This window comes from Hydra vulgaris, chromosome 02 (genome assembly GCF_038396675.1).
Source record: "Hydra vulgaris chromosome 02, alternate assembly HydraT2T_AEP".
Lineage (NCBI taxonomy): Eukaryota > Metazoa > Cnidaria > Hydrozoa > Anthoathecata > Hydridae > Hydra > Hydra vulgaris.
The window spans coordinates 62,071,668-62,094,214 of record NC_088921.1 but is presented as its reverse complement, the minus strand read 5'-3'; the positions used below and the strand labels follow the sequence as shown (position 1 = coordinate 62,094,214).

The following is a 22,547-nucleotide window of genomic DNA, read 5'->3' as shown; positions in this document are numbered from 1 at the left end:
GTAAAAAAAAAAGTATTTTTTAACAACAATTTCACAACCTCAACAAATAAGCTACATTTTTATGTCGCTTAAAAGTCAAAGCAATTAAAATAATGCATTAAGTTAACCAATTAAAATAATGGAAAGAAGTACATTAAGTTTTATTGTTTTTTAAAAAACCTTAATAATAATGAATAGAAAGTTTTTTTATTAACAGTGTTTTTGTTTTTGTTTTTTAAAAAACATGCACAGAATGTTGCTGCATTCACTATCATATAGCCTGCTGCTACAAGGGAGTGTTGCTAAATCAATATATAGCCTGACTTATAATGGAGTGTTGCTACATCAACTATCTTATAGCCTGACTCGCAACAGAGTGCCGCTACATCGACTGAGGGTTTGATTAAAGCAGACAGACTATCATTTAGTATTAAAAAAAAAATTAAATTTTTTAAACTTTTTCTGGTCTAGTTTATTAGCGCTCTCTTTAAAACTACAATTTATAGAAGAAACTTTTTGACTAGCATGCAAGACTATATATATATATATATATATATATATATATATATATATATATATATATATATATATATATATATATATATATATATATATATATATATATATATATATATATATATATATATATATATATATATTTATTTATATATATATATATATATATATATATATATTTATTTATATATATATATATATATATATATATATATTTATTTATATATATATATATATATATATATATATATATATATATATATATATATATATATATATATATATATCCTGTGTCTATCTACTATAGCCTACTTATGTAACAAATTGTTACCATATTTTATTTTAATTAAGTATGAACTTTCAGAAAAAATAGAAAACAAAGAACTATGAAAGAAAAAATTATTACCCCATGCCAAACCCTCAGTCAATGTAGCAGCACTCTGCTGCTTAAAACTTAAAAAGAAGCAGTGACAGAATACCACCTTGACATATTGATTTTGTTTCCTGGCATCTAACAGGCATTTGTTGATAATATTTTTTGGATATACATTTATCTAGTAATTTGCTAAATAATACCCAGTAATTAACACTGTTAAATGCTTTATAAAAATCTATGAAACAGGTATATAGATTCTTTTAGCTTTAGTAATGAAGAGTTTTTTTCAAATAATTTGTACATGATATTGTTAAGTGTTTCTGTTTAAACCTATATTGACTTTTAATTGCAATCTTTGTTTTTACTAAGTATATTGATTTTCTGCAAAAAAATACTTTTAAATACTTTTTACATAAGGGAAATTCCTTTAGCTCTACAGTTGTTCATAACTGTTAAATATACTGTTATATGGAAGTGTGAAAAAGAAAACGTACTAATAAAAAATGATGCAAGATCATCACTCTTTAAAACTAAGAATAGCACACATATAGCAGACATGCTATTGCAATAACCACATATGTGATTACAGCCAAGTTAACATGTGAACAAGTTGCTGCACAGACTATAACAGTAGTTATGTGTGATTGCTATTCATATAGCAATCATAAGCTCCTTTAAAACAATTAACAGATTTCGCTGTTACAATTTAATCGAAAGTAAATTCTATGAATTTACAATTCTAGTAAAAAGAAAATGCTCCCTCAAAGGATGTTTAAAAAATTCTTTCTAGCATTTAAAGTAATTCTCTTTGAAACAGTTTTACATAAGTGAAAAACTATTTATCATTTCAATACCATACATAAGCTTGTATAATTTGGTCAAATTTTCCCTTTTTTTTCTCTCAGTTAGAGTTGTCAAGCCTAAGCCAATGACTTGATCTTCATATTTGAGACTGTTAATTGATGAAATGAGTTTAGTTGTTCTGTGTTGTATTTTCTCAATTGCATTACAATCTTCTTTCATATAAGGAGACCAAACTGGAACTGCAAATTCAAGAAGTGAAAAAATGATTGTTAAATAAAAACATCTCATAAGATCTCACAATGCACTTTAGGTTGAAATTTTGACTTCAATCCATTTTTCAAGTCATTCTGAACATTCTTGGACATTCTGTCTGATCTGAATTAACTGCTGGTTAAATTTTGGTATTGTTAGCATATAACTTCAAAATATTTTGATTGAATCGGCAAAACATTAATGTATAGAACAAAAATGAATGGTCTAATAACTAAGGCACACCACTAAAAACATCCACCTATTTAGAGACAATGTCACCCTTAACTACTACCTGTCTCTTATTTCTTAGAGAAAATGCAATCTACTTCAGAACTAATCCATCAATAATCTTTTAGTTTTAGCAAGAACATGTTATGAGCCATAAGAACAACATCAACTGGAGAATGTTTTTTAATGTTTAATGTTATAAATTTCATAATTAATTTGAGAAATCTTTACTTTAGATTTTACAATTTTGCATATTTTATATTCTTAACTTAAGTCAGCATATCTCCATTTTTTAGCACAGTTTCTATACTAATTTGTCATATAAATTGCTTGCAATGAAAGAGTATTAAATCAATTTATTATACATATCTTGAACTAGTACATTTTTTTATATTTATACCCAGTCAACATTTGAAATAAATTCTCAAATTTTATCATAATTTGCTTTTTTGTAAACAAATATATAACAGTTATATATTTGTTATCAACATTTCCTTTTGTTTTTAAGAAAGTAATTTAATTTGTGTGAACAATATTTGAACTAAAACAATTTTATATATATATATATATATATATATATATATATATATATCTGTATGTATGTTTTTATGTATGTATGTATGTATGTATGTATGTATGTATGTATGTATGTATGTATGTATGTATGTATGTATGTATGTATGTATGTATGTATGTATGTATGTATGTATGTATGTATGTATGTATGTATGTATGTATGTATGTATGTATGTATGTATGTATGTATGTATGTATGTATGTATGTATGTATGTATGTATGTATGTATGTATGTATGTATGTATGTATGTATGTATGTATGTATGTATGTATGTATGTATGTATGTATGTATGTATGTATGTATGTATGTATGTATGTATGTATGTATGTATGTATGTATGTATGTATGTATGTATGTATGTATGTATGTATGTATGTATGTATGTATGTATGTATGTATGTATGTATGTATGTATGTATGTATGTATGTATGTATGTATGTATGTATGTATGTATGTATGTATGTATGTATGTATGTATGTATGTATGTATGTATGTATGTATGTATGTATGTATGTATGTATGTATGTATGTATGTATGTATGTATGTATGTATGTATGTATGTATGTATGTATGTATGTATGTATGTATGAATGCATGTATGTATGTATGTATGTATGTATGTATGTATGTATGTATGTATGTATGTATATATATTTAAATAAACAATATATATATATATATCAAAAAAATAATAAAACCAATTCTAACTTTTATATGTATGTTACATGTATTATTTTGTACATGTAGTATTTTATTTGCTGTGGATATCCTTTTACTATTATTATATTTTCTTTTTTATATTCGATAAGAGCTGGATACAGTGCCGTTAAGTTTAGAGTTTTATTTACAATAGTTTAAACAGCTGATTCTTTTTCTGCTCATCAAGTTGCTGTAGCTTTTTTTTTTTTTTTTTTTTTTTTTTATATTAGGATAGCCTACAGAAAGTGCTCAACTTAAATCCGAATAGGAACGAATTATAAAACTTTTGTTTTATAATTAAAAGTTTATAATTACGCAATCTATGACTTCATACTTACCGTAATTTCAGGTGATTAGTAGACGATATTACGTCTGACTTTTTTTCCCCGTGAACTTTGGGAGTCACTTGCCAAAGTTAACGGGGAAAAAAAAAATTAGACAAAATCGTCTATGTGACAAGTAATAAAATATCACATCCCCCATAGAAAACTGACTTAAAAATAGTCATACAAACTATTTTTAAGTCAGACAACATTAACTATGTATAGCACATATATATATATATATATATATATATATATATATATATATATATATATATATATATATATATATATATATATATATATATATATATATATATCAAATTTTGATATATATTTTAACAAATCTAATATTTAAAGATGTCAAAAAGCACCCAGAATTTTTTTTTTGAATTTATTAAAGTAAAAATTTTGGATTCAATAAGTTTTTTCTCGTTCCCCGAAAAAATAGTTTTTACGACTTAATACGTTTTTGAATACATCGATTCAACTAAAAACGAGAATATGCTTTCGAGTTATTGCACTTAGAAGTGTAGCAAGTACGTCCGAAACGTTCAAGTACATAAACAATATATTGAAATGGCAACGAGATTTATTAAAGATTGCGTCTAGATATCCCCTCTAATTGTGATGAAACATGTTTTTTCGGGTGATCAAGGCAAAGCAACCGTAGTGTGTCGAAAAGGGACAAGGCGTGCATTTAGCTTACTGGCAACAATGAAAAAATTCATTATACTGTAAACAATTGCTGCAACGCTGATGGGCATTTTGCATCACCATTTGTGATATATAAAGCCAAAAGAAATTTTTGTCCTAGCTGGGCAAGAGGTGATCCAGTTGACACCAAATATTCAATTTCAAAATCAGGTTGGTTGGAGCACGATAAATTTATTGAATGGCTGAAAGAAATGAGCAAATTGGTGGTATTTATATTTTAGTATTAGATGGGTATACAAATCACATAACTTTGGAAGCGGTATTGCTGTGCAAAAAACACAAATAATCTTGACATGTCTACTAGAGCATTCTTCACATACTTTACAACCATTGAATAGAGGTGTCTATTGTTATGTTAAACAAGCACGGAAAGATATTCTTACGAGTATTACAAACACTCAAAATGTAAGAATTTAGGTTAACAAAATTTTTCACCGTTGCTCAAACTGCTGTACGAGAGTGGTAAATGTTTTACACTCTTGCATGCAATTGCTGGTTTCCAGTAAACTAGCTTATTTCCACTTAATAAAAACAATATAAATCATAAAGCATTAGAAATCACACAAATATTTAATCCACCTTCATCAACTTTAGCAGCCTCCGCAGCACCTACAACACCTTACTCAGACACAGCTTCATCACCTTCAACAGCCGCCGCAGCACCTACTCCGACTACACACCGATTACCATCTTTCTCAACTACACCAGCTTCAAGTTTTGATAGGTATCAAGCTTGTGTTGAGCGTTGCAAAAATAATATCGAGATAGAGTTGAAGCAGTTTTTTCAAGCCAGAAATCAATTGCATGTTAAGAAATCGAAGTAGTGCAACATGTCAAAACATGGAGGAAAATGTATTACCGAAGAAAATGTGATCGAGTTCCTCAAACAAAAAGATGAAGAAAAATCAACAAAGGAAGGCACGATAGTTGCTAAACTTAGCGCAGAGCGTAGACTCTCTAGCCAAATAGTCAAATGCCTGAGCAACCTCAACAAAACAATAATGAAGAGCAAGTATACGCAGCCAAACGACTAAAAGTTACAAAATCTAAAAAGTGTAGAGTACAGTTACTCACAGAAATGTTGCAATGCGAAAATTCGATGTTTCGAGTACGGTTGTGCAAAGAAACATGTCTACCAAAAAAATACGTAGTTGAAACTAAGTTTTTCTGTTGCAAAAAATGTAAAAACTTAAATATAGTTTTTTAAATATAAGTTGCATTAAAAAAAAAAAAAATGTTAGAATTTAAAAAATTCAATGTTTTCTCAAGTGTGCGGTTTTATCAGAATGTCGCCTAATACCGCACAACTTTTTTTCTTTACATTTAATATTTTCGATAGTTTTATTATTATTTTTTTAACATATATTTATATTATTTTATGTAGTTTTTTATTAAATAAAATAGCACCACGAAGCGTATTTTCCTTTTTGTTAAGAAAACATCATGCAAAATAAAAATTTTTATAGCTTTGCTGTTTAAAATATTAGCTAATATGTTTATTTTCTAAAACAAATCATTTTGGGAAAAGAACTGCTTGGTGTTGCTCAATTTTAATCAAAAATGCCAATTCTGACCAAAAAATAAAATAGCACCACCCACTCTTTTGATGTAAAATACTCTGATAACGGTAAAAATAATTGTGAAAGTAGCAAGCGTTGGGTTTTTTTTGCTGTTTAATTCGATTTATGTTAGTGCGTATTAGTAGGAGACATTTACATATAAAAATGGGACGCGGAAAGCGTTGTAGTGCAGAAAAACGAGAACTGATCCGAAAGTTGATATCATCAGCGAAATCTTATAGAGAAGTTGGTCGTTTAGTTGAGTGTTCCAATAAAATGATAAGAAATGCCAAAAAAATTTCAAGAAAAGCCTGAAACACGTGGTCGAAAACGTTCTATTTTAACATTGCTGGCCAATCGCTTAGTCCGACAGGCTAAAAAGGAACCTTTTAAAACAGCTACCGAGCTGAAAAAGGACTTCGATGCAACAGTACAAACAGTTCGGAGTTGTCTGCGAGTTAATGGATTAAAAGCCTGTAGCCTCAGAAAAGTTCCACTTCTTAGTGCCAGACATGTTGTAAAGCGTATTGCGTTTGCTAAAAAACACTCAAATTGGCCACTCGAAAAATGAGGGAATGTTTTATGGACAGACGAAAGTAAGATTGTGCTTTATGGTGGAAAAGGCTCTCGGGCGTATGTCAGAAGACCGCCGAATGCAGAATACAATCCAAAATATACCATCAAAACTATTAAACATGGAGGCTGTAGTATAATGATATGGGCATGCTTTTCTTATTACGGAGTAGGGCCCATTCATCACATTACTACTATTATGGACCAACACGTTTATGTTGATATATTGGATAAAGTGATGTTGCGTATGCAGACTATGAAATGCTGTTGTACTGGGTGTTCCAACAGGACAATGACCCAAAGCAGACTAGCAAGAAGGCAAAGAATTGGTTTGAGGAGCATATAGTGAACGTTATGGAGTGGCCAGCAGTCGGCAGATCTTAACCCAATCGAGAATTTGTGGGCTGACGTAAAGGAGGTGGTTACTGCTGCCAAACCCACCACGAAAGAGTCATTTTGGAACGTAGTTAAAGAGACATGGAGCGAAATTTGTCAGGTTTGGTTTGAGCGAAATTCGTCAGGACTTGGTTAACTCGATGCCAAGACGTTGTGTAGCCGTCATTGCCAATAAAGGTCACGCTACAAAATACTAATATGTTAAGAAATAACTAATATTTATTATAAAATATTTAAAACTATTGATCTCATAGTATTTTCTTATTTTAAAGTACACATTAAAGCTGTGGTGCTATTATTTTTTCGCGTTTCATTTGATTTTTTTTGAATTTTTGTTTAATAAATGAATACTACATATTAAAACTTGTATATTTTGTTTTTATAAAAATTATAAGCCATTTTACTTTTAAATTTGTATGTAAAAAGATTTTCAAACTATCAAAAATAGTTAAAAATTCTAATTTCAACCAATTTTTGGTGGTGGTGCTATTTTATTTTTTGCAGCAGTATATATATATATATATATATATATATATATATATATATATATATATATATATATATATATATATATATTTGTTTTTCTAGGTAATATAAATTTTTATATTTGTTTTTCTAGTTAATTTGGCAGCCAAACTGCCAAATGAGCCGAAACAAGGAAAATAAATTGTTATCACTTATAGTTGAGTCAAGCATGAGGAGCTAGTTTATATTTATATTTTCAAGAAATCGACTGATCTCAAAACAGCACTTGCAATTGCATTTTGAATTCCTATTTCATATGGAAAGTGGCAATCTATTAAAGCAACCAATCAATTTGGAAACACCTTTCAGTTTCTTTGCATATTATAATAAAATTTATGGTTGGTTTAATCAAACCTCCTCTGTCTTTGAACTTTAAAAAGCTATTTTATTTCAAATGAAAAAGGAGTACGAGTGCATTTTAGCTACATATCCAGCAATTTATGAGATCAACACTTTTTTTGTATTCAAATAGATTACTGCAGTTTGGACTATCTGCATAATCGTAATCACTAACAGTTGGTTCTCTCTCCAACAAATCATATTTTCTTTATAATTCAATTTTAATCAAAGATATTTTAGTACTGGAGTCAGCAAAAGAATCGTCTAAAACATATTACATATGAGTTTTATCTCTGATGCTGCAGTTTTCATTTGAACATTGAACGCTACTTCGAGCATCAAAAGTCATTTATATGTGACTGTGAACTGTTGGCAATTGATATTGCTGTTAAACATTTCTGCAGATCTCACAGCACTAAAAAAGAGCTCAAGATGGTTTTGACTGAGCTTATATGTTAATAAATAATTTAATGGTGAACCTTCATTTTCAACCCAGTCTAGAAATATACCTTAAACAAATTTAATCGCTGCTGAAAATCCAATGAAACCAGTTTTTCGACTATACAAGATCATTTGTGTACCAGTAATCTCTTTAAGACTAATGATATGATATGTATCCTATGGCAAATATACAGCTCATTAATATAAAAAAGCCAGCAAGCTGTAATATATAACCATAATACTTAACATCAGGTAAACAGTATATATAGTTAAGGAAATAATATCAGGTAAATAGTAACTATAGTTAAGGAGATATTTCAAAGAGGAGGTAATGTTTTAAACATTTCTATGTAAAGATATAAATACATTTTTTTCAAAAAAATGTATTTTTACTTACATTTATTTCTTCAATAGTATTGAGTGATTATCCTTCAAATTATAAAAAAATATTATTTACTTTTTATTTGTTTTAAAAGTTGTTATAAACAACTATAATTCAGACCTGGGTTTTTTTTTACCAGTATGAGTGACACTTTAGAATGTTTTATTCAAATAATTTATGCAATAATAGAATTCAAGTATAATATAATTATTAAAGGAACCTCTGAGTTTTTGTATACTGACAGCACTCACTTGCTACAAAAAATAGAGAATATAAAATTGTAGATAATGATAATTGCCGCTTACCATGCTGTTATGTTATTAACCTTCTAGCATACAGCATTGGGTAACTAAAAACTAAAAGGTATATAAATAATACATAAGACTTAACTAAAATTGTAAATGCCATTTAATAATAAATAAATTCAATTATTCAAAAAATTAATTTTTTTTTTCTCTAATATCTATAAAGTTCATTTGTTTTCTTTTCTTTTTAACAACTATATTAGCATTATTTATCTATTTTATTTCGTAGTTTGACAAAGCCATATAAAATGTATATCGGTTTCATTGCTAGGAACTAAAATTGCCACCATCTTGGGAGGCCAATTTTGGCTTCAACTTTTTTTGGAAAAAAATAATAGAATCTGCTATCCAGTTATATTTTGAGATCAGTGGGTTAAATACCGAAGACTCTTTTTTTTTTTCAACATCTTTGTTTCCAACAAGGTTATAAACAACCACTATTAGAGTTGGAAGTTACTGGAAGAGAAAATATGAAGTTTATAGAGCAAGATAACGATTGACAAATGACTTACAAGATTGTAAATTATATGAATCAGAAAAGCAAGATAAAGGAGGCGAATTCCAAAGAACTGATGTTTGAGGAAAAAAACTAGACGAATGAGAGTTTTTTGAGCACTTAGGAACAGTCACAGAAAAGGGATGAGACTTAATTGAATGATAAGTAACATGAGAATGAATTTTAGTAGATGGAACAAAAGACGCTAGCTTTTTAGATTAGTGCCCATTATAGTATTTAATTATGTTTACAAAGCGTTTTTGTACCTTGTCTAAATCGGACAGGGCATCATTGGAAGTTTCTCCCCAGTTAAAAGATAGCGAAAGCGCATAATGGAATTTTGAACGCTTTTATTAATAATCCTAATTTGCCTCAAACTCAGTTGTAAAATTTGTGTAATGTTCAAAAAGGACTATAATAAGAAATATTTACCACTTAATACATTAAATAGGAAGTGTGCAAGCAGCTACAGTTTAAAAATCAATTAAAAAATAGGTTTTTTGGGGGGTAAAAGTTGGGCTGAATCGTCATATTGCTAAGCCGTTTTTGGCCCTAAAATGGATAAAAGAAAAACCATTAAGTAATGTCTTTCAAAAGATATAAAGCTTTAGATCGCACTGCTAAAAAAAAATTATTTGCAAGAAGTTGTGCAGGAAAGTTATACAAAATATAGTGTAAAAAGAAACCATTTAACTCTCATTCGTCTAGTTTTTTTCCTCAAACATCAGTTCTTTGGAATTCGCTTCCTTTATCTTGCTTATATTTATGGTCGATGAAACCCAATTGAAATTAAATTTCAAAAAAATATCAGGACATTTGTATCTGCAGGAAAATGATCAAGACTAATTTTAAAACAATAAAACTGATGAATTTCCTTAAAAATATTATGGTTTGGCAAGCTAAATGTTAATGTTAATTAAAATTACAAAGTTTTGTTAATAACTTGTAAAAATCCCTTGGGAGATATTAATTATTAAATTTAAATTATGCAGCAAGTTAAGGTAAAATGAATCAAGCAGTGATACTGGAAAAAAATATAAATTTAAAGCAGAGTATTTTCACCTTATGCTAAATCTTGTGACTCTAATCAAGAAAAATTTTAGAAATTATCATACCAATAAAAATAATTTTTTTTAAATAACTTTTTGCAGAAGACACCAACAGCTTTCAAGGAAAATTTTTGACAAGGTTATCTGAAGCAAAAATGTATTGAAAAAAAAGCTACTATATTTTCAGAATTGTGTTAACTGAATTATCTTTAGGTATAGTTACACAAAATAGCAATGACATAATAATAATAATAATAATAATAATAATAATAATAATAATAATAATAGTAATAATAATAGTAATAATCATCATCATTATAAAAAAACTGTTTCAGTGAAAAATACCAATAAAAAAGTAAAATGTAAAAAATTTGAAATGGTGTTACCAATGGTTACCAGAGAACAAAGTTATTCTTACTTTGATGGTGACGAATTCAATTTTATTACCTAAACTGTTGGCTAATGATTATTAAAGTAAATTTCAATTCATGAAAATTTACTGAATTAAAACCATATTTCAACAGTAGTCAAATTAAACATAAAAAATGGAGTAGAGCAAAACCTTAAAGTCAAACTGAATAAAAAAATAAAAATAAAATTATTTAATAAAGAAACATTTATCAATTTGCACAAAACAAATCCCTTTAATGTAGATATAAAAGAATCAATACTAGTTTTTTTAGAACATTAGAAATAGCAAACATAGAACTTAAAAACATATATACATAGCAATATAGTTGCATAATTAGCCATTCCAGACGATTTTTTTATAATTCAAGTAAGCATATATAATTTATATCATTGTATAGAGCTTGAGTTGACTTAAAAAATGACGGTTCATTCGGCCTTTGAAGTTAAGCGGATCCAAAATATTGAATTTTTTGTAGTGCAAAAATTGATGATTTTTTGACGAAAGGTCTATGGCTTAAGTATGGAAAATTTGCAGTGTTATGGCACCGAAAAAGTGAGTATTTTTGGATCATATTGACTTTTGAATAACTTTTGAACCGTTATTACAATTCATTTGAAATTTTCCATATTGATTCAACAACTATAAGAAAATAAAATACAAAAAAAATTTAATTTTGTCGGGATTGCCCAGAATTGTCTATTTATACAGACTGAGGGTTTTTACTTACTTAGTTTTGGTGTCATATTGATTCTTGAATAAATCTTGAACTGTTATTACATTTGACTTGAAATTTTTCATATGATTTACCAACTATAATAAAGTAAAATAAAATAAAGTAATTAAGTCAAGACCCACAGTCTGTAAAATAGATGAATCTGGACAATCCCGACTGAATTAAATAAAATATTTTGTATATTTTATTTAATTCAGTCGGGATTGTCCAGATTCATCTATTTTACAGACTGTGGGTCTTGACTTAATTACTTAGTTTTGGTGTCATATTGACTTTAAAATAACTTTTGAACCATTATTACATTTGATTTTAAATTTTCCATAGTGATCCAACAAATATAAGAAAATAAAATACCCCAAAATTTTTTTGTTCAACTGACGAGATTTTCCAGAATAATCTATTTTACAGACTGATGGTTTTCACTTATTTACTTATTTACCGTAAATATAAGACAACAAAAATTAAAAAAAGTAACACTATATAATATAAAACGTTTTTCTAAAGACTTAATAAAATAAAAATCATCGGTCCTAAAGTCCTACTTTAACTTTTTGTTTTTGCGTTGGTTAAGAAAAATTAAAAAAAAAAAAAAAAGGAATTTGTACAAAGAAACTATATTACTAAAAAGCAAGCAAGCAAATACGCATAATCCTGAAGCTTTCTTTTTACACCAGCATATACCTTTAAATATGTGAATAATTCTTATAAACCATAATTTTATATATATATATATATTTTTTTTTTCAAACCTCATTAAAACTTAAGAAAAAGCTGAGCGCGACGTCGATCATCTGTAGTTTTTGCTTTAATTTATTCTTAAACTCATTAAGCATAGAAATTGTTTTAAGTTCATTAGTTAATATTTTACTCCATAATTTCGGCCCTCTAGTAGAAATTGAAAATTCGGTCGCCGCAAAATAACTTTTGGGTTGAATATAACTGTTATTTGAAAATCTGGTGAGATATCTATTCTGATTTATTTTGAATAATGGGTAAAATATTTTAGGAGATATATTTTTATTAATTTTGAACATAAATATAAGAACTTGATAGACATTTAATTGATAAACATTCATTATATTTAAATTAACAAATAATGCTTGGGAGTGTGTATAACGGCCCACATTGGAAATGATTCTGATTGCATGCTTTTGTTTATTAAATAGTTTTTTTATTTTATATTTATTTGTACTGCACCAAGCAATATTTGCATAATTAAGATGGCAATGAATGAACGAGAAATATAAAAGCTTTAAGCAAGTTGGATTTAAAAAAGGCTTAGCTCTGCATAGCAGGCCTATGTTCCTTGAGATTGTATTTTCTAGATATTGTATGTGATCTCTCCACGTCACATTTTCATCAAGAAGCACGCCGAGAAATTTTAAAGTGATTTCTCTTTTTATGTCCTGATTAGCAACAAAGTTTTGGAAGTTTCAAGGGAATTTTATCTCGGTCATGAAAACGATGGAAAAAAGTATATTTTGTTTTGTTTACATTTAGTGATAATTTGTTTGCATTAAACCATTCAGTAAGATTTAATAGCTCTTTATTTACTGACTTAAACAGAATATTTATACCATTATGTGCATAAAATAGATATGTGTCATCTGCAAATAAAATTGTATCTAGTTCAGTACAAGCTTTGGTTAAATCATTAATGAAAATGAGAAATAGGAGTGGCCCTAATATAGATCCCTGAGGAACACCACATGTTATGTTCATATTGGTTGTTTTACCTTCATTATAAGAAATGTATTGTTTTCTATTTGACAAATAGCTTTTAAACCACGCAATATTTATATGTTTAATACCATAGTTTTCTAATTTTGTTAATAAAATGTAATGATCGACAGTGTCAAAAGCCTTACTGAGATCAATAAATACACCTAATGTATATTTATTTTCATCAAATGATTTAAAAATATCATGAACAAGATGAACAATAACCTGATCAGTAGAGTCAGGGCCGTACCAAGGGCGGGGCCAGCCGGGCCGCGGCCTGAGGCGCCAAAATTGGGAGGGCGCAAAATTCCCCAAATTAATTAATTTATTTTCACATTATGAAACTAATTTGCGTGGCGTCACTTTTATGTTGATAAGAAAATTAATTAAAATTGCGCCTCCTGACGAACTTTAAAATAAAAGCTCATTTACCAAACAGAAGAGCGCCCTAAAATAAAAAAATTATCTGGTGTTGAATTTAAGAACGACAATTAAAAACCAATAATTATTTATAATATAAACAAATGATTTATTAAGGATCATATAAATTAATTTAACGCACACATTAAAAATTATTCTAAAAAGAAAAAAATAAAGACAAAAAGAACTTCGAATTTAAAAAAAAGAACGCTTAATTTAAGCGGCTTAAATAAAGAAACTAAAGAAAGTAAAGTAAGCAAGTAATAATAAAAATAAAGAGGGAGAAGAAAAGAAAAAAGAAAAAATAAATAATAGAAGAGCGCAATTAAAAAATAAAAAGTTGTATTTTCTGAACATTATTTTTTACAATGAATCGTGCAAAAAAATTATCTGGTGCTGAATTTAAGAAGAATAGAAGAGACCGTCTTGAAAGTGACGCAAAACTAAGAAATTGTTTCAAGAAGTGGTTGGTAACAAACTCTTCTGTGGAAAAACAAATTATTTCAGAGGATATATGCAATAAAGTTGATAATGATTCAACAGCTGAAGTTGCTGCTACATCTTTAATTACTGACTTAAATTAATATCATCCATTGGAATTAATTGAAGAGGAGATTTTCATTGCCCAAAGTCAAGACGAATTTGGACCAAATGATTCAGAAGCACAAGAAGATAGAAATTCTCAGCTTTCCAAACCAATTGAAATGGGCAACAGTGAATTTTCTCCTGAAATCTCAGAAATTTCAGCAACCTCAGGAGAAAACTTTCAACACAGTGATCCAGCTACATGGCCTAAAATGACTGATAAAACAAGGTGCTTTTTGATTCAGCATGGGCCGGAGCAAGAAAGAAGAGAATTTTTACCAAACACAATTTGTGACTTTGACAACAGAATGCGACACTTCAGCTCAAATTGGTATGAAAAAATTCATCCCAATGGTGAAAAATTTGTTCGCTACTGGCTGCTGTACAGCAACAAAAAAGATTCTTTGTTTTGTTTTTGCTGTCTGCTATTTTCAACGACAAAAACCAACAATTTTTCAGAAATTTCAAAGGATTTTGTGACTGGAAAAAACTGGAAAAATCTGTAAAAAAATCTCAAGGAAGGAAAGACCTTGGATTCTGATCTGCAGAGAGTTATCAACGGAGAGATGAAAAAGTGGAGAGATATCTTGAAAGTGATTGTTGATGCAATTTTGTTCTGTGCCAAGAACAATCTTGCCCTTCGGGGTTCAACAGAAGTAATTGGAGAGCAAAACAGTGGCATCTTTCTGAACTTAATTGAGCTGATAAGCCATTATTATCCTTTAGTGGCTGAACACGTTGCATTCGTTAAGGCAAAGAAAACCACAACATCCTACTTTTCTCCTCGAATTCAAAACGAGCTGATTTAATTACTTGGGCTGAAAGTCAGGAATGAAATTTTGTCAAATGTCAGAGAAGCTAAATACTACTCTGTTTTGTTTGACTGCACTCCAGATGCCTCCCACAAAGAGCAGATGACCCAAATAATCAGGTATGTCCACATCACTGAGGAAACCTGTACAATTGAGGAAAGCTTTGTGGATTTCATTGAATCTCACGAAAAAACTGGAAAGGGCCTTGCAGCTGAAATCACTGAAAAACTGGAGAAGGATGGCCTGAGCATTTCTGATTGTCGGGGCCAAGGTTACGACAATGGAGCCAATATGTCTGGAAAATATAATGGCGTCCAAGCTCACATCCATTCTCTAAATGAGTTTGCAAGATTTGTTCCATATGCAGCTCACACTTTAAACATTGTTGGTGTCCATGCTGCTGAAGTTTCTCCACTCATGATTACATTATTTGGAAAAGTTCAAGCCATCTTTAACTTTTTCTCAAGTTCTACCTTAAGATGGGAAAAACTGATGAAAACATTGACCATCTCACTAAAGGGAAATAGTGATACAAGATGGTCTGCCAAAAAAGAAGCAATCATCCCACTACGCAGACAAATAAAAGAAGTTCTTCAAGTTTTGGAATCCATAATTCACACTCCCAAGACAAATGCTGTCTCAGTTTGCAGTGCAAAAGAGCTCCTCATTCAAATTGATTTCAGTTTGTGTTTGTTGGATTTTTGGTGTCAAATTCTTTCTTTAATTGACCGGGAAAACAAACTGCTTCAGTCTAAAAACATTTCAATTAACATTGCAGCAAAAAAAATGAAAGGACTGAAGGCTTCCATTCAGAATCTGAGAGATGTTGGGGTGGACAACATTATCAAAGCTGCTGCAGAAACAGCTATCCAAATTGGAATTGAAGGAGACTTTCCTATGAAGAGAAAACGCAAAGTGAAGCAGATGGCACTTTATGAAGCTGAAGATGACTTTTGCCGTTTGTCACCAGAAACAGATTTCGGATCCCAGTGCAACCTTGTGTTTGACAGCATTCTTACACAAATTGAGTGGCGGTTTGAAGCTATGTCTGCAGTATCGTCAGATTTTGACTTCCTCATTGGACATTCTCTCTCCAAAAGTTCAGTGGATGAACTTATAACTAAAGCCAAAAATTTGTCTAAAATTTACAAGGCAGATTTAGATTCTTCAGATTTCCAGTCAGAAATGGCAAGCTTTAAATATCAAGCTGCTGCCATGATGGAAAACTTTGAAAAATCTAGCCCGATGGACATTTTGCAGCTCATTCATAAATACTCATTGACTGATGCTTATCCTAACACGGCAATTGCTATTCGCATCTTCCTCACCTTACCAGTTACAGTTGCCACGTGTGAAAGAAGTTTCAGTAAACTTAAGATCATAAAAAACTATTTGAGATCAACTATGGGCCAAGAACGTTTGTCTTGTCTGGCAGTATTTTCAATTGAACATGAAGTGGCCAACGCACTTGATTTTGATGATGTCATTAGTGACTTTGCCTCCAAAAAAGCCAGAAAAGTGACCTTGAACTGAAGTTTGTGAAACATTGGTGACAAATTGTTCTTTTAACTTGATGCGATAAATTTTGTGATCAATAATTAATTTTTTTTCATGTAAATATATATATATATAATGTGTTTTTTGTATATTTTTTTGGCAGGGGGGCGCAATTTTATTTGCTTGCCCGAAGCGCAAAGTTGGCCTGGTACGGCCCTGAGTAGAGTGGCTCTTTTTAAACCCAAATTGCTTACTATAGAGAATATTGTTTACATCTAAAAAGTAATACAATCTTTTATACATAATGTGTTCTAATAACTTTGAAAAGCATGATAGTATGGAGATAGGCCTGTAATTGGAGACACTAGTCTCATCTCCTGATTTTAGTATAGGTATTACCCTTGCAATTTTAAGTTTATCGGGAAAGATTCCTTGGTTTAAAGAGAGCGTAAATATATGCAAAAGCGGAATTTTTAAATAAGGCATTGATTTAATTACTACATTACTGCTTACATCATCAACTCCATTACCTTTATTTGGTTTAAGTAAGTACATGGCATCTAGCAATTCTGTGTCCTCATATATAAGAACATACTTAAATATGGAGTTTTCTTTATGTTTCAAAGTTGCTTAGCTCAAACATCAAAAAAAGTTTTCTACGGCAGATACACAATAACGTGTTAAAAATATTTTATTAATTCATTTTAAAAATATATAAATTAAAAACATTTAAAACTAAATAAGTATAAAATAAGAAACTTACTCTTTAAGATTGTTTATGTGAACCTATGAAAACACCTAAGATTAAAAAAAATGAAAATAACATAAAAAAATGTTAAAACTTTTTTTTTGGCTTTTAGTGAATGATTAAAAGTAGCAAGTTTCAGTAAAGAAACAAACTAATAATAGTTTTTAAAAATAGACACCATTGAGAAAGTAAGCCAAGTTGTCTATCAACACAAAACATCACAACAATAACATCACAATCACAAAACACACAGACCCTGTGGCACTAAACGCTCCTAATTCACACTAGTGTCACTAAGTAATGGATTAACTTTTAAACAAAACTAATGATCATCCTGAAAAGCTTAAAGGTGGCTTTATTTGCAGATGACATAAGAAACATATGGATTTCAATCATCTTGTTTTAGAACTGACTTTCTAACTGATGTCACGGAACGGTACTACATAGCATTAGATAAAGGTATTTAGGCAAATTCTAATGCTCTGGATATCAAAGGCTTTTGATAAAGTCTGGCATGATGGACTTACCCATCTTTTTGTAATCTTTTAAGTCGTCTGTTAATTGTTATCTAGCTATATAAACTTTGTCTTGGCTCTTCCAGTAACTTCCAACTTTAAAAGTGGTTGCCTTGTTAAAATAAAGATGCTTAAAAGAAAAAATATGGCGTGAATTAACAAAAGATTTTTTAAGCTCTGTTATCTCTTTTATTGGTGCTTTTCCGGATGTTATTGGTTTTTTACCTTCTGATGCTTGCTCTACCTCTACTTCTATCCACAATAGTGAAATTGTTCCCAATCAAATTACTGTTTTTGTATCTTCTGATTTAAACTTGCAAATTGCTAATGATGATTTTTTGTGTTCTGTTACCCAAAACTCTATTGTACACACCCTTTTAGGAAATGATTCTGAAAATTTTCTTCTTGAAGCGCAAGTTAATGAAGTGAATCTCCTAGTCCTTATATACATCTTTATATTTATTACACTTCTATTAATTTGTCTAAAGGGGTGTATACAATAGACTTTGGGGTAACAGAACACAAAAAATCATCATTAGCAATTTGCAAGTTTAAATCAGAAGATACAAAAACAGTAATTTGGTTTGGAACAATTTCAATATTGTGGATAGAAGCAGGGGTAGAACAAGCATCAGAAGGTAAAAAACCAACAACATCCGGAAAAGCACCAATAAAAGAGAAAACAGAGCTTAAAAAATACTTTATTAAATCAAAATTTTTGGCACGATTTAATTTTGCAATGAAACCTTTTGACTTTTGAAGGTACTTGATCAGCATAACTCTTGATATAGGGTATTTAAACAAGGATGTAAAAAATACTGAAAGATTCGGCCATGTCAAGTTAAATTTATCTTTTTCTTTACAAATTTGTAAAAAATGGTGATTAGTTAAAACCAAATCTGGATTTTTGAGGGATACAATGCCTCCATTAATATTTAGATAATCCAAAACAGTGTCGGATGCTAAAATTAAAAGTAAACTTAAGGGGTGGATTATTTTGGTTTCAATAAATAGAATTATTGAAATGATAAAAAATTTATGCTACAGTATTCCTAATTTATAATTTTGACTTTCTTGACTTATAGATGGAGTAACCGTTTTGTTGAGACTATTGTTAATGTCAACACCTAAAAAAAGGGAACTAAAATAGTTATTACTAGAGTTCATAGTATTTAACCAACAAACAAATAGAGACAAATAAATATAAAAAGAAATAAAGAATTTCTTACACAACTCCATTTTCGTAAGCTTCTGTTGATTACTATTTTTAGGTTTTTGTTTTGAAAAAAACAGTTTAAATAAGAGCAACCTGTAGTTAAAATAATAAAAATCAAGATTTTAACTTTCTTGAAGAATGCAGGCCTTTTACCTGGGAAAAAGTAACAGATTTATTTTCATTTGATTAAAATTTTAAGAGTTATACTTTCACTTTTAATTTAATTTTCGTAATTTAACCAAAAACAAACGCAAAAATCAAAACAGATAACGTCATTAAATACGCGAAGAAAAGCATATATATACACATAATTTATATATGCAAATCCTTAGTAACAATTCTTTAGGTAAACTTAAATAAATACTAGTTTTAAATAGAGGAAAGGCAAAGTTTATAAAAATTACGTGTTTTTTGTCAAACGTCAAATGTTTCTTGTTAAGCCGTGGAATCGCTAGCATAATTCCTATTACTATCACTCTATACCATTATCACACTATCTTACATTAAACGATTTACTAAGGGGAGGTAATAATTTAGAAACTTAAAAAAGTATTTGTAAAGTATTTTCAATTAAATATATAACTATTTAATATATTTCTATTTATTATATCACTCAATATCATTATCACACCATCTTTTATTCAACGATTTACTAGGAGGAAGGAGATAATTCAGACTCAAGTTTAATTAGTTTAAACAGTTATTATGCAACTACCAACAAATTATTATTTATTTCATAGTTGTAGAGTTTCAATCATTATCCTTTAATAAAGATCAGACCATCTTACATTGAGCGATTTACAAGGGGAAGGTAATAATTCAGACAGATATAGTTTATATCTGTCTGAATTTTACTTTTACATATACTTTTATATAATAAAAGTATTTGTAAAATATTCTCATGTAAATAAATAACTAATTAGTTTATATTTTTTTATTTTCTATTATTACCATATTATATTTCTATTTTATATCGTCTTTCTTATATTACTTTTATGTAAACTTAATTTCTAGAATTCTTGTCCTCTAAACGTTTTTTTCTCCTTGTCTATGTTTACTAAGGCTGTAACAGTTATAACCCGAGAGCGCAATCTCGTTTTGAGTTTTACGCATTAGGATCTAATATTTCGGCGGATCTAATAATTTACTTCAAACCTCCATATCTTGTTTAAATTATTTTTATCTTTTGCATGGAAAAAAGTATGTAACAAAGAAAAAGAAAAAATAAGTCGACTGTAGTAATTGCTTTATTTGCTACAGCCTGGTCCGCTCCTGAACAAAGTTAGCTTGAAATGGTAATATATTTTAAATTCTTACTAATAAAATTTTGATTTCAATTTATTGCGTGACAATAATGTTAAAGATTATATATGAGGGATGTGATCATGGGGGCACGAAGGCGGGGGCAATAGGGGGCACTTGTCCCCTTTCTCTGAACTTTCTTATTATAGAATAAAAGATTCTTGTTTGTTACCGATCTGCATGCCATAAAGTTTGTTACTAAATTTTTTGATACGTGGCGGTATGGTTATCTTTTAGTGATATATTCTTACGGTTTCGGAAAAAATTTAATTAGGTTTTTTCCGAAATAATTAATTACTTTTAATTAATAAATGTAACAAATTACTTATTTGTGCGGTTTCTGTAAAATATAATGTGTTAGTTTCGAAACTGTTTCAATACAGTTAAAAAAATTGTGAAGATTTTTGACCCAGAAATTTCAAAACTTTAAAAATAATTCTTTTGAAAACCAAACTTTTGTTATATAAAACCTTAAAAAATATCTATATAAAAAAAAAAATTAAATAGTACCAAGATTGATAAGCTCGTGAGAGTTTTTTCAAGCTATTAACTACGTTCTAAAAATAGTTTTCTATCCTGAAAATTCGTAAATTTGCTATTCTGAAAATCGATTTTTTTTTTTTTTTAAGAAGCACAAGGCATTGTGGAATAGACATCGGACAAACATTGCACAGAAACAATAAATTTTTTTAAAACGCTAGTGGCTATGAGATTGATATTCGGACAAGCTATTTAAACTCACCAACACGGTTCATTGCTCTTGCTTTAGTTGCTTACTTTAATAGTAAGTTTTTTTTGGCAAAGTATTCTTCAAAAATTAAAGAAAACGGCTAAGAATTCATTAAAAATTATTATACTAAAATAAATTTTTTTTTCAGTTTTTAATTTTCAGTGTTTTTCTATAACGAGCTAAGTTGCTTTGAAAAAAATAAAAATAATAAGTTATCAGGCGAAGTATTTTTTGAACACCAATAGTTCTGTAATCGTAAATAAAAATGATGTAAAAATTTTTTTTTTCACACAAACATAGTTAGATTTGTACCTCTTAATATAAATCTTTTTTTTTACTTTTAGATTAATTAAGGGAGGAGACGGTATTTTAAAAAAACATTTTGATACAGCTGCTGAAAATGCACGTTACACATCACACCAAACGTAAAAGGATTTAATCAACTTGTCTGAGCAAGCTCTGCGAGAAGAAATTGTAAAAACTGACGACACTGCTGTTGGATTATCGACCATAGTCGATGAAACAGCAGATATTTCTGGAACTGAACAGTTATCACAGGGAGTTCGGTTTGTTGATACACCTTGTGAGATGGCTATAATTCTTGAGGAATTTCTTGAATTTTCACCGCTAAAAGATATGGACGCTACCACAATATCTGATTGTATTATTCAAAATTGCAAAACATTTGGCCTTCTCCTTAGTAATCTGCTGGGTCAAAGTTATGATGGGTGCTCCACAATGACTGGAAAAGAAAACGGTGTTCAGGAAAAAGTTCAAAGGATTTACCCTAAAGCCGCCTTTGTTCACTGTGCCTCACATAGACTCAATCTTGTAGTTAATGATCAAAATGATGTTGCTGTAATACGAAATACTATTGGAACTATTAAAGCAATTGTTTCATTTTTTCGTGAAAGCCAAGAAAGGAGATCTTCTGTTCCAAATATTTACCTTCTATATGAGACAAGATGGACAAGCAAGTATAAAAGTATTCGAATTTTTTGAAGTAAATTCGAAGATATTTTTTTTCAACAAGAAGAATTTTCAATGCATGCAAATGGAAGTACACGGCAAGTTGTACATCAGCTTTATTGTTCATCAAATTCCAGCACATTCATATTTTGTCTCCATATTATTTCGCAGTACTCAGCCATACTTGAACCAGTTACCCAGACTCTTCAATCTATTCAAGCCGATCTTCCAGAAGTCCAGCAGCAAGTAGAAAAATTACTCAGTGTTGTAAAACTTCACAGAGGTGAGTCCAATATTTATTTCAAGGATATTTTTGAGAAAACAGTACAACTGGCACAGAAAATG

General features: G+C 29.3%; 1 protein-coding gene across 1 annotated transcript; it reads left to right on the top strand.

Annotated features, from left to right (window-relative positions):
- Positions 1–15,327: 15,327 nt before the first annotated feature.
- LOC136076215 (zinc finger MYM-type protein 1-like) lies at positions 15,328–16,758 on the top strand. Its single transcript, XM_065789689.1, has one exon. It carries the CDS (start codon positions 15,328–15,330, stop codon positions 16,756–16,758), a length of 1,431 nt encoding a protein of 476 aa, XP_065645761.1.
- Positions 16,759–22,547: the final 5,789 nt, after the last annotated feature.

Excerpts from the sequence above, each read along its gene's own strand:
- LOC136076215 (XM_065789689.1), top strand. The coding sequence starts at position 15,328 with ATGACCCAAATAATCAGGTATGTCCACATCACTGAGGAAACCTGTACA.